Genomic DNA, 14,262 nt, shown 5'->3' with positions numbered 1-14,262 from the left:
TTATAGAGATTAATCCACGCAGAACCGAACCGTGACCTCAATCTCAACCAGGACCCTTTGCACCTCCATCACTTCCACGTTTAAAAAGTGATGTGCTGTATATTCAAAGTAGATGATGTTGCATTCTCCTTCATTGCCATCTACCTCACATTCTCCTTCAGTCTGTTAATGTCATGCTTCTATGGACACTGCTTACTATGCTTTTCTTGGTGTCATCACCAATCTTAGATGATGGGATGGAAAGTAGTTTGTCATAATACATTGTAATTAGTGCGAGCAGTTGTAGTTGAGACATTACATTTTGTTGACTCTGCTAGTTCCATTGTTATAGTTTCTATACTTGCTCATTATCTCAACTCTGACTTTGCCGTTCAATCATTCGCATGGCCAGGCCAATATAATGGTGGCTAGTCACAGGAATGTTAGTACGTTGCCCAGAGTAGGGGAATCGAGAAACAGAGGATATAGGTTCAAGGTGATGGGGGAAAGATCTAATATGAGCCTGAGGGGGTAACCTTTTCACACAAAGGGGATTGGTGGGTGTATGGAACAAGCTGTTGGAGGAGGTAGTGGAGGCAGGGACTACTGCAACGTTTAAGAAACAGGTGCATGGATAGGACAGTTTTAGAGGGTTGTGGGCCGCATGCAGGCAGGTGGGACTAGTGCAGATGGGACATGTTGGTGAGTGTGGGCAAGTTGGGCCGAAGGGCCCGTTTCAATGCTGCACGGCACTGTACAAGTCAAGCAAGTAGATCTTGTTGAATAAAAGAGTAGGTTTGGGGGGGGGCATTTAGCCCCCTCCTGTTACTATTTTTTCAATTTGAAGTTTTACTCAGATGCTGTTAGTTCAGCGGTGCCTCGAGCCTCCCAACAGCATCATTGCAATGCAACAGTGCGTGCAGCATTGATTTATTTCAGGGAAAGCTTAATTGCAGTCTTCAACAATAAGAGGCTCGGGTAGGAATAGGCGGGGAGAAAGTATTGCCACTGACAGGTGGGTCATGCACTCGTCAATACCGATTTAAGATAATTGGCACAAGAACCGGGAAATACATTTTGGTTCAGACCGGATTTTTGTGATCTGAAATACACTGCGTGCAAAGGTGTGATTCAACAGTAACTTCCAAAACTTAAAACTAAAGATTCACAGGGCTGTGAAGAATTCTGGAGCCAAGTTTCAGTGGTGGAACACAGGGATGGATCATTTCTATTGCAGATACATGAGAGGTTATGGAGGATAAATATTCTATATGCTCTCCACCGACCAAAAGTCCTCTGTAATCAACGATGATCTAATAGACTCGGGCCTCAAGGGGGTGAATGCCCTGCTTCCATCATGACGTAAGTGTAAAATGTAAGGTTGAGGTCAGGACAGTAGCCTCAGCAATGACAATTAGCAGCTACAAACTAATGAGCCAAGTAATTTGATGCATGACATGTCATTCGCCAATAATTGGAAGGTAAGAAGCGGAGAGTGACAATTGGGTACAAGGGAGCTTAAAAATAAATGAAATGGAGCTATAAATGGAAAATGATGAGGTGTGAGATTTTTAGTGGGAATCTATTGGCCTGAGATTCAAGCAATAATCAACCTGTCCTTTTCAATATGTGTGCGGTGATGCTAAACACTTTATAAATGCGAGCAGGTGTTGAAGTTAGCCTGGTCTGTTGCGTGTGGGACTTCCCCCCAGCTCCGGACTCTGTGAGTCTTACTTAGGTTCCAGCTATTCATTTGGAGACAGATTTTTGGACTTTAGAAAAATCAGTGTTTGCACTTTTACTTTATGTGCAAAACAGCCATCAAGTCTCCCACATTATGCTGCTCCCCTGGTTGAATAGAACTGCTTTATAGGTGTTCTGATTGTATGCCAGATCTCCTGAAGTTTTAGGTAGACAAAAATGCTGGAGAAACTCAGCGGGTGCAGCAGCATCTACGGAGCGAAGGAAATAGGCAAAGTTTCGGGTCGAAACCCAAGGGTTTCGACCCGAAACGTTGCCTATTTCCTTCGCTCCATAGATGCTGCTGCACCCGCTGAGTTTCTCCAGCATTTTTGTGCACTTTCGATTTTCCAGCATCTGCAGTTCCTTCTTCAACACCAACTGAGTGGAACATTACAGGGCAAAGAAGTCAGACCCATCATTCAAAACACGGGTGGAACCCCAGCCCACAGTGGCTCTTGCCTGCATGCTCTACCTCTCCATATAGCTCGATGTAGCCACGCACAATGCTGCCAACTGATTCTTCTCTTAAGCTCGCCAGCCCCGACAGGTGTCTTGGAATCAAGCCACCAACTCCCCTCAGCCCAGCAGTTGAATCCTGAGCCCTCCTACCCTCTGTGACTCTTTCACCACGTTAATCTCTCCTGGGCACAGCGCTATTTTTCTTTTCACTTAGGGTTGTCATGGTTACAAAATTGGTAAATAGAGCCCAACCCTTTATGCTCCAAATCCTATTTGTGAAAGGGAAACGTCCTACGGTACACAGAGACTCCCCACTTTGTCTGTCCCACTGCCGAGCGGTAAATGCATTGCACCTGTCCCAACAAAAAGCATCATTTTTAATCTTACTACAGGCTGCAAACTCCTTCCCTGGAGCTAACGATGCAGTTTCTTTCAAATAGCAGCAATTAACTGAGAGGCAACGACCTCCGCTGGGAGTCGGCAGCATTTCATTGATATCTTGAACTCCCAGAATGGGGGAAACTACTTGAGAGGCCCATGTTTTGTTGTGCTAAGCTTTAGTTGGCCTTAAACGCCGCACGTCAATATATTAACCCCTTCGTATCAGTGGTTTTACTTTCGAGCCTCTGCTGCAGTCCCAAGAGTGAAACAGTCTTTTATTGTTGTATGTTCCACAACAGAACAATGAAATTCTTACGTGTAGCAGCAGTAACAACAGATACGTTCACACGGTAGATACCATAATAAAATGATATATAAAAACAAACAATACAATCCAGACAAAAACTACGTCCCATCTCCTTAGTGCAACAATGGCAGTTTGTAGTATGTAGTTTAGTTGGAGTTTGTAGTCAAGTCAAGTCAAGTCAAGTTTATTTGTCACATACACATACTAGATGTGCAGTGAAATGAAAGTGGCAATGCTCGCGGACTTTTGTGCAAAAGACAAACAACAAAACAACCAAACAAATTATAAACACAATCATAACACACACATATCTTTTACATAATAAATAATGGAAGGAAAAACGTTCAGTAGAAGTTAGTCCCTGGTGAGATAGGCGTTTACAGCCCGAATTGCCTCTGGGAAGGAACTCCTTCTCAACCTCTCCGTTCTCACCGCATGTAGTGTTCAATAGCCTGATGGGTTGTTGAGAGGAAGCTGCTCCTGAACCAGTTTTCAGGCTCCAATGCCTTCTTCCCAATGGCAGGAGTGAAATGAGAGTGTGCCAAGATGCTGTGGGTCTCTGATGATGCCGCTTGCCTTTTTGAGCCAGTGCCTCCTGTAGATCCCTTTGATGGTGGGGAGGTCAGCACCTATGATGGACTGGGCAGTGTTTTGTAACCTCCTTTGTTCCTGGGCATTCGAGTTGCTGAAGCAGGTCGTGATGCAACTCATCAACATGCTCTCTGCCGCACACCTGAAGAAGTTCAAGAGAGTATTCAACGACTTACCAAATCTCCTCAATCTTCTGAGGCAGGTCTTGGAGGTGAGGTATCATGGTTATCAGAGTGAGAAGAAAAAGATTTAATAGGAACCTGACGATCAACCTTCCACACAGATGCCAGTGGGTATATAGAACAAGCTGCAAAAGTAGTTGAGGTAGGTAACATTTAAAATACATTTGGACAGGGACATGGATAGGGAAGGTTTAGGGATTTTCTCGGGCATCTGGGACAAGTGTAATTGGGGCATCTTGGTCGACAAGGGCAAGTTGGGCCGAGGGGCCCGTTTCCATGCTGTATGACTATGCTATGACTAGAAAAAAGATCCTGCTCATTATCACTTCCCGATTTGCTAGGCCGATTAGAGCAAAAGAGACACTCAAAGTGGAAACAAAGAACTGCAGAAGCTGCTTAATACACAAAAGGACACAATGTGGTAGAGTAACTCAGCAGCATCCCGGGATAACATGGATAGGTGGTGTTTCGGGTCGGGAATGTTGGAATCTTCAGGATGTTGCTAGCTGGAATACTTTTGAATCATCCAGAGGATTTTGAGGGTGCTATGGTACATAAAGGCAACTTCTGCTTTCTTGAACATAAACAAAATAATTCCATCTCCGACAGCTTTCCAGCAAACCAATAGATAAATGTCATGTACACAAAAATGCTCGAGAAACTCAGCGGGTGCAGCAGCATCTATGGAGCTAAGAAAATAGGTAACGTTTTGGGCCGAAACCCTTCTTCAGCACTCTTTTTAAGAAGAAACTGCAGATGCTGGAAAATCGAAGGTAGACAAAAATGCTGGAGGAATTCAGCGATTGAGGCAGCATTTATGGAGCAAAGGAAATAGGCGTTGTTTTGGGTCGAGACCCTTCTTCAGGCTCTGACTGTTGTGTGGTAATCCATGCAGAGGCAGGGGAAACTAAATCAGGAAATAAGGGATGGGCAAAGAAATTAGTTGAATATTTTATCTCTATCTTCAGGAGTGTTATAGGTTTATTATTTTCACGTGTACCGAGATGAAATACTATCGGTCAATTCATACAATACAAGACAGACAGTCTGAAGAAGGGTCTCGACCCGAAACGTCACCCATTCCTTCTGTCTAGAGATGCTGCCTGTCCCGCTGAGTTGCTCCTGTATTTTGTGTCTATCTTCGGTTTAAACCAGCAACTGTAGTTCCTTCCTACACTTACAATATAAGAGTACAATCAAGACAAAAGAGAACAAAATAACCATAGTGCAGAATATAGTGTGTCAGCTGCAGAGAAAGTGCAGATTTAAAAAAAAAGTGCAAGAGCTGCAACGGGGTAGGTTGGGAGTTCGGGGCCACATGCCTCGCTTATGAGAGGTTCGTTCGGAAGTCTGATATCAGCAGGGAAAATCTGTTCCTGAATCTCATGTTGCATGCTTTCAAGCATTTGGACAGGATCAAGCAGCTCTTAGACTGTGGAACAGCATCCCTCTTCCCATCAGAACTGCCCCCTCCATCGAGACTTAAAACGCATATTTACTCTCAAGCCTTGCTTGACGTCCTCTGAGGGAGGGCTATATGTATGTATTTATGTATGTACTTAATCTATGAACCACTGTTGTATAAAGTTAGTACCTCCACCAATGTAAAGCACTTTGGTCAACGAGAGTTGTTTTTTAAATGTGCCTTAGAAATAAAAATGACTTGACTTGTATCTTCAGCACAATGGGAGAGGGGAGAAGGAGGAATGGTCGGTGTAAAAACGGTTCTTGATTTCGGTGGTTGTTTTCCCGAGGCAGAGTGAAGTGTAAATGATGTCGGGGTTGGGTGGGGCAGACAGGAGGTGAGTCATTCGCTGCACCAGGCCAAGCCTTTGAAGCCGTGGTATTTGTGGCGACTCTAGTTGAATTTCTGCTTAATGATTGATTACACACAGACATGCATCTGCTTCATAGCCTTGTTACTCTGCTTGAAGAAAATCAATACAATTAACTTTATCATCTTTTAGAGTATCTTTACCCCTTTAGTGGAGAGTGGAGTCATCAAGATTTCTGCAACTGGCAACTGGCCACTGTGCCTGGCAGATGGTCCTGTCTGCCATGGTTGCGTTGTCAGTTTACCATCAACACTCCAATGCTCTACCTGACATTTGTCTTGAGTGGTGAAGAAGGAGAAGAGAGAGGAAGCAGACTGACGGATTTCATATGGATTTTCTCATTCACCCTGCTGTATTTAAGTGAGCTGGAAGAGTCCAGGCTGCCTTTTGCCCACCATCTCTCCGCGGCCTACAGCATGTTTTATCAATCATAGTTTGGCTCGTACAGCTGTACCAATTGATTCCAACCATTTCCAATTGCCTGTTCAGATTGCCGACAGTTTGTTAACAGTCCATGAAGCCATCGCTGGTCCCAATGGCATTTTGCACACAATCTTAACTGAGGGGATTTGACAACATCTATTGCTCACCACGTTGATAAAAGAAACCTTCCATTGATGGTTTGGTCAATCTTCCTTCTTGAGGTGCCACCCGATTTCAACAGGGGTAGCATTCTTGCATCTGACTTAGAAGGTCAAGGTTCAAGTCCCACTCCAGAGCCTTGAGCACATTGTGACGATCCAATCCTACCGTTGATATGGGAAGTTAAACCAAGGTATCATTTGTCTGAGTGTAGAGATTCAAAAGGTCCGGGCATCATTTCAAAGATTAAGAGATACATCATTTGTGTCCCTCATCCGCTATTGAAGCAGAAAATCTTTCCTTAAACTGCAGTTTGTGGGAGCTACCACATTAATTCCCAGGTTTCCAGATTCAGGGAGGTACAATGGTGCAGCTGGCAGAGCCGCCGCCTCACAGTGCCAGAGACCCGGATTCGATCCTGACCTCGGGTGCTGCCTGTGTGGAGCTTGCATGTTCTCCCAGTGACCGCATGGGTTTCCTCTGGGTGCTGCGGTTTCCTTCAACATCCCACAGATCTGCAGGTTCGTAGGTTAATTGGCCTCTGTCAAGTTCCCCTGGTGTGTAGAGAGTGAGTGAGAAAGTGGGATAGCACAGAACAGGTGATCGATGATGGCGTGGACTCGAAGGGCCGAAGAGCCTATTTCCATGCTGTGTCTCTAAATTCTCAAAAATTCTAAATGTTCCCACAATGTAACAGGGAAGCATTGCTTCATTAGGTAAAAGGCCTTCTGTGAATGCCATTCATTCTTAAAAGTAGCTAATCAGTAGATGAATGGAAATCTATGCTAATTAGAAAGAGGACTATGAAATGCAAGAACAATGTATAATGTCTGATGATCAATACAATACAATCAATACAAATTTATTCGTCACATGCACCAACTAAGGTACAGTGAAATTAATTTGCCATGCAGTGGTACAATTGAAAAAAGAACACACAATACACAATAGAATTTAACATAAACATCCACCACAGCATTCTTCAGTGTGGTGGAAGGCAACAAAGTTCAGTCAGTCCTCCTCCTTTGTTCACCCGTGGTCGTGGCCATGAACCCTCCGTAGTCGCTGCTACAGATGGCCCGATGTACAGGCCCTCTCGTCGAGATGATCGAAACTCCGACGTAGGGACGGTCGAACACACTCCGCGGCTTGGTGTGCTGAATCGGCCACTTTCTTACTCCGCGGCTTCAGGGTGTTATAGACCGAAGGTAACTCAACACCTCCGCTCGGTCCGCATTAACCAACCTGACCTCCCGGTGGCTCAGCACTTCAACTCCCCCTCCCATTCCGTATCCGACCTCTCTGTCCTGGGTCGCCTCCATGGCCAGAGCGAGCAACACCGGAAATTGGAGGAGCAGCACCTCGCATTCCGCTTGGGGAGTCTGCATCCTGGGGGCATGAACATTGAATTCTCCCAATTTTGTTAGCCCTTGCTGTCTCCTCCCCTTCCTATCTCTCCCTCAGCCTTCAGGGATCCTCCTCCTCCTTTTTCCTTTCTTCTCCCCCCCCCCCCCCATTAGTCTGAAGAAGGGTTTCGTCCAGAAACTTTGCCTATTTCCTTCGCTCCATAGATGCTGCTGCACCCGCCGAGAGAGTCAGGGGAAATGGAAACAAACGTATTGGGTTGAGACCCTTCCTCAGACTAGACTCTGGCCTGAAGAAGGGTCTCAACGTGAGGCGTCACCCATTCCTTCTCTCCAGAGACGCTGCCTTTCCCGCTGAGTTATCCATGTTGAGCAGCTGCCTGAGCCTGCTGAGCTACTCCAGCAATATGTGTCTTCTTCTGAATAAGCTTAATTTGTAATGAAGTTAAATAAATGTAGGTTATCCGTCTAAATAAATATTTGAGAAGAGCTTTTATGAACAGGTTGATTCGATCTCTTAGGATCTACTGTTCAGTGTTGTTGCCAGTTGCAGTTTTCCTTGCAAAGACTTTGATGAAGATGTCAAAATTAAGAGCAAACATTTATCTTACAATTCAAGTGAATAGCACTTTGTGTTAGAGGAAATCTTTTTTTCTGGAGCAGAATGCACTAACATTTTCAAGTCATGTGGAGTTCCACTAGAAATTTAACAGCACACTTCCAGTTGTGGGTCATCTTTGTGCTCCGATGAGGTTCTGCTTCAGGGCTGTCAGTGAGTGCGATATTCCCCATTCTTCTTGGAGATCTGCAGGCAAACTAGAACCAGCGTGTCCCGGGAGACCTCCAGGAGCATCCTTGAGATGATGGGACCTCCTCGGCACAGTGCTGAACTGGGAGGTCCAAATATTTACACCCATCCTCCAGGACACCTGCAGCCCCTATCCTACCCCCCACCCCTAGTGCCTCCATCTATACCCATGTGGCTACTAACCTGCAGCATGGTTTTGATCTTGGATACATTAAGATTCAATTACGATTAGCAGGGAGTGAAGGAATTACTGAAAGGATTGTTCATGCACACTGCTATGTTCCTCGTCCATTCACTGGTATTTTGGGGGAATATCTACCATGTTGAACTTGTACGGGGGGCCAATTTGTTGGTATCTAAGTCCACTAGAGGCAGAAACCAAACCCTCCTTAAGGGCGGCAGGGTGGCACAGCGGTAGAGTTGCCACCTTACAGCGCTTGGGTTTTCTCCGGGATATCCGGTTTTCCTCACACACTCCAAAGACGTACAGGATTGCAGGTTAATTGGCTTGGTATAATTGTAAATTGTCCCCAGTGTATGTAGCATAGTGTTTGTGCGCGGGGATCGCTGGTCGGCGCAGACTTGATGGGTCGAAGAGCCTGTTTCTGCACTGTATCTCTAAACTAAACTAAACTAAACCTGCACAGGGATGGGTGTTCGTCTGAACTCTGGAGCTGCTGCTCATCTGAGAGAGAAAAATTGAGAGAGAGAAATATATATATTTATATATATATATATAGAGAGGGAGAGAGAGAGATGCGTGCATGTTCCTTACAACGCCACACAAATGCAAAACTCTTACCAAGCATTTCATGTCTTGCAGATCTCAGAAGAAGCTGCTTGAGGCTGAACAGCTACTGCGTGACTCTGTCAGGTCTGGTCCTCAGTTTGCAGATGCCTACTCCAGCCTTGCAGCTCTGCTGGCTGAACAGGTAAGTCATTGCACTGATTAGAGCGGTGGAATCATCCATCAACTTGTGTCTGATTTTTTTGGCTTCAGATTGCACGAGTTCTTTTCTTAAGCTGCTTAATCCATCTGGCAGAGTTTTGGATCGATAAATCTGAGCGGTCCCCTGAACGCTCCATTGGGCCACACTTAGTGTCGCTACAGTTTAGCAAATCCTTGGGATCCAAAAGACTCTTGTTCAATTTTAAATCCTTACAGTTGCTTGTCTGATCTATGGAAACAAACTGCAGATGCAAGAAATCTGACACAAAAGCAGCAAATTCTGGAAAGATTCAACTTTCAACATCGGAAGGAGAAGAAGCAAATCATAGAACAGGGCAGCACAGGAACTGGCCATTCGGCCCATAATGTCCGTGACAACCATGATGCCAAGTTAAACTAACCTCTATCTGCCCGTGATCTATACCCCTCCATTCCCTCCACATCGATATGCCGATCTAAAAGCCTCTAAGATGTCACTAAGGTATCTGCCTCCACCACGATCCCTGGCAGGCGGTTCCTGACACCCACCACTCTGTGAAGCAAAACTCACCCCACACATCATCTGTAAACTTTTCCCCTCTCGTGAAGGGCGGTCACGGTGGCGCAGTGGTAGAATTGCTGCCTTACAGAGAATTCGGCGCCGGAGACCCGGGTTCGATCCTGACTACGGGTGCTGTACTGTGTACCGTCTCTACTGGGTTTGTACATTCTCCCCGTGATCTGCGTGGGTTTTCTCCGAGATCTTCGGTTTCCTCCCACACTCTACAGGTTTGCAGGTTAATTGGCTTGGCAAATGCAGAAATTGTCCCTCGTAGGTATAGGATATTACCTAACTGAACCATCCTATCACCAACTAGAGAGCGGACCTGACCTACCATCTACCTCATCGAAGACCCTTGGACTATCTTTAATCTGACTTTATTGGACGTTACCTTGCATTAAACAGTATTCCCCTTGTCCTGTATCTGCATCCTGTGACCGGATTAATTGCATTCATGTATAGTATTTTTCTGACTGGATAGCATGGAGTCAAAAGCATTTCACAATGACAATAATAAACTAAATGAAACTAAACTCCATTGGCCACATATGACCTCCTGCTAGAATAACAGCCAGAATGGTCATTGACCTGAAACTAATTCTGTTTCTCTCACCACAGACACTGCCTGGCATTGCCGAGTGTTCTCTGCATTTTCTAAGTGAGCTACAGCTCGTTGTTCATTGACAGTCACCAAGCTCCAGGGTTTGCAATGATGAGCTGGCAGAACAGGGTTGCCATTGGTGATAGTACGTTGAGCAGCGTGGATTCATTCAATTATGGAGGGAAACTGCTTTGTTTTTCCATCCCCCACTGTCCATCCACCTCTTCCATGCTGCCATGGGTGGAACGGTGGCGTAGTGGTAGAGCTATTGCCTTACCGGGCCAGAGACCCCGACTGCAAGTGCCTGTCTGAACTGACTTAGTACGTTCTCCCCATCACCTGCATGGGTTTTCCCCTGAGATCTTCGGTTTTCTCCCACACTCCAAAGACGTACAGGTTTGGTCGGTAATTTGGCTTGTTATAAATGTAAAATTGTCCCCAGTGCGGGGAGGATAATGTTAGTGTGGGGGTATCGCTGGTCGACGAGGACTCGGTTGGCCGAAGGGCTTGTTTCCGTGCTGTATCACTAAACTAAACTAAACTGAACTGAACTACCCCACAAGGACAGCTGATGATTTATCACCACTAATTTGTTATAATCCACAAAGGAAATAGCCATATATTTTGAATATACACCCAATCTTGCTTTACCTTCCTTTGCCTCATGTAATGACTTGTTATATGCCTTCTCTGCACAGAAATACTCAAAGCCTTCAGGCCCCAGTAGTTGAAACTTCCCATTATATTTTACCAGGAGGATTCCTGGAGATCAAAAATCAAAACCATAGCCCATTCATCTTGGGAATTAAATCAAAATGAGTATAAACCTGTGCGTGTTCTCACTACATGAAAGAGCTTTTGCAATGTGGGCTGATGAGTGGTGGCCACCAAACTTGAATATCAGCAGATTTTATTTGTTTTTTTGGCCATCAGAACTCTTGTGTTTAACTTTCCCCAGTTAGAAACAGTTTAATAGTCTCTGCCTCAGGTTGTTTTATACTTGCCAAGAAATGCTACTATATTCTAAAGTAAAATATTTTTTAATAACTTAATTAATGGTTCCAGGATTCCCAAATGTAAAGGATATTCCTGGCAACTTCCGATGATCTCTGCACTCCTACAAATCGGTCCTTTTTATTATCTCTGAAATTATTTGCTTCCATTTTGGTGACTTTCTTGCCTCTGGAATTCCCTCCCTTAATCCCCCACACACTCACTAATTAACCCCACACAGCTCTCTTTCTCTCTTTCTTTTTCGCTCCTTCTCTCCTCTCTCTCTCTTCTCTCCTTCCTCCTTCTCCTCTCTCTCTTTTTTTTTTTTTTTTTTTTTCAAAGACTTTATTCAACACACCAAATAATACAACAGATCAAGTCATACACAAAACAAACTTACATTATATCGTGTCATTACAGTACAACATTACAATCATTATTCACAATACTCTCAACCCCACGCGGTGACCAGCGCCCACGGAATACCTCCAAAGTCCCCGTGAACACCGCATGTTCCCTCTCCAGGGACTCTCTCTCTCTCTCTCTCTCTTTCTCTTTCTCTTTCTCTCTCTCTCTCTTCTCTCTCTCTCTCTCTCTCTCTCTCTCTCTCTCTCTCTCTCTCTCTCTCTCTCTCTTTCTCTCTCTCTCTCTCTCTCTCTCTCTCTCTCTCTCTCTCTCTCTCTCTCTCTCTCTCTCTCTCTCTCTCTCTCTCTCTCTCTCTCTCTCTCTCTCTCTCTCTCTCTCTCTCTTTCTTTCTCTCTCTTTCTCTCTCTCTCTTCTCTCTTTCTCTCTCTCTTTCTCTCTTTCTTTCTCTCTTCTCTTTCTCTCTCTTTCTCTTTTCTCTCTTTCTCTTTCTTTCTTTCTCTTTCTCTCTCTCTCTCTCTCTCTCTCTCTTTCTCTCTTTCTTTCTTTCTTGTGGAGAGAAGGCAGAGACTTGTTTGTTCTGGTCCAATTAACAGGAGATTTAATATGGGTATTCAGAATTCTGAGCCATTTTAATTAAAACAAGATTAAGTGGAGTATTTGTATGCACCAAATTGTTTTGACATGCAACACACTCACTAAAAGAAGATGAAGGCACAGTCAATCCACTGGACATTATAGTTTTCACTTGACTGAGATAGTTGAGCTGGGAAAGTGCTTGAGTAACATTTCGAGGCATTAGGACAGTGTTGCGTGTCACCCTAATGCTGTTTGAGAAGGCCCCATAAACATTGGAGTCTTCATTTGCAAGGCTCACAGTTTTATGTGCAATGTAATGAAAAGGAACTGCAGATGCTGGTTTAAACCAAAGATAGACACAACATGCTGAGGTAACTCAGCGGATCAGGCAGTATCTCTGGATAAAATGGATAGGTGATGATTTGGGTCGGGACCCTTCTTCAGATTGATTGGTGGGGGAGGGGGGAACTGGAAGCAAGAATCAGAGACAGTCTGGGAGATAATCGCCTGGTGTTCATCCATAATCAGAGACAGTCTGAATAAGGGTCGCGACCCAAACTGTCACCTATCCATTTGCTCCCGAGATGCTGTTGACCCGCTGAGTTACTCCAGAATTTAGTGTCAATCTCTCTCTGCAATGCCTCGCTTTGGCACGATCAGTGCGTCACACTTGATTGATGCATTACTGTCATTGATCCATTTCTTCATTGATCCATCATCTGCAGCAACCATCATTTATCCTCCTCGGTACAATTTCTGCTGGCAGATCTTTGGGTCGGCATGGTGGCGCAGCGGTAGAGTTGCTACCTCACAGCACCAGAGACCGGGGTTCGATCCTGACTACGGGTGCTGTCTGTACTGAGTTTGTACATGACAGCGTGAGTTTTCCCTGGGTGTTCCGGTTTGAATGAATGAATGAATGAATGAATGAATGATATGAATGAATTAATATATGAATGAATGAATGAATAATGAATGAATAATGAATGAATGATATGAATGAATGATATCTTTTATTTCGAACGATCAAAAAAAAAAAGAAAAGAAAAGATGAAAATGAAAATGAATAAACAAAAGGTTTCCTCCCACACACCAAAGACGTGCAAGTCTGTAGGTTAATTTTCTTCAGTGAACAGACAGCACCTATAGCCAAGATCGAACCCGGGCCTCTGGCACTGTAAGGCAGCAGCCCTGTCACTGCTCCACTGTGCCGTAGGCTCCTTTCAGTCACAGTCAGAAAGTCCGACAGCATTACAACAGGCCACAGAGTTGAGACTGACCATCAATCACCCATTTAACCCATTCTGCACACAACCCCACTCATATTCTGTCACTCATCTACGCACTAGGGGCAACTGGCAGTGACCAATTAACCGACCAACTCACAATTCTTTGGGAAGTGCAAGTAAGCCGGAGTACCCGGAGCAAACCCATGCAGTTGCAGGGAGAATCGGAAACAATGGTTGGGATTGAACCCGGATCACTGGGGCTGTGAGGCAGCAGCTCTACCATCTTGGCCACTGTAACCAACATCTTGCACCACAGTGCCACCTATTCCCATTTAGATGGAGCCTCTTATACAAAGCTGCAACTGAGCGTTTACTACCAGGAGTGTTACCCCTTAAAGGCTCACGTTAACTTAGCAAGCTGAGTAGCTGAATGGTGGAAGGCACTAAATTGTGTCATGTTGAGAGTTAAAAAGTAATCACAACTTTTCAAAACACTGTCTGCCCCTCCTGTGTCACCCAAGGAGCGATTTGAAGAGGCTGATGACATCTATACAAGAGGCGTTGAAAATTGCCCTGAGAATTCAGATCTACACAACAACTATGGTGTCTTCTTAGTCGATAGAGGTAAGCAACAGAGTTATTTTTATTTGATGCACATCAGCTGAGCTTGTTATTAATGGGACAATTTTACTCCCTAGCTGAAGATTTTGGCTTCATGGGTGTTACTCCATAGACCAAGTCAACTTCCATATGTCTAGTTGACTACCAGAGCTGTT

The 14,262-nt window shown here is 44.7% G+C and overlaps 1 protein-coding gene across 3 annotated transcripts in view; it reads left to right on the top strand.

The window, feature by feature from the left end:
• tmtc1 (transmembrane O-mannosyltransferase targeting cadherins 1) overlaps window positions 1-14,262 on the top strand; it is a 118,996-nt gene that overhangs the window by 85,774 nt on the left and 18,960 nt on the right. For all 3 annotated transcript variants that reach the window (XM_055650320.1, XM_055650319.1, XM_055650317.1), the window contains exons 12-13: window positions 9,055-9,163; window positions 14,008-14,110. In XM_055650320.1, coding sequence (XP_055506295.1) covers window positions 9,055-9,163; window positions 14,008-14,110 — 212 coding nt within the window. The remainder of the gene's footprint in view (window positions 1-9,054; window positions 9,164-14,007; window positions 14,111-14,262) is intronic.

The sequence above is a fragment of the Leucoraja erinacea genome, chromosome 19 (genome assembly GCF_028641065.1).
Source record: "Leucoraja erinacea ecotype New England chromosome 19, Leri_hhj_1, whole genome shotgun sequence".
NCBI lineage: Eukaryota > Metazoa > Chordata > Chondrichthyes > Rajiformes > Rajidae > Leucoraja > Leucoraja erinaceus.
Note: the sequence above shows the minus strand (reverse complement) of the source record. Positions and strands in the feature narration are given on the sequence as shown.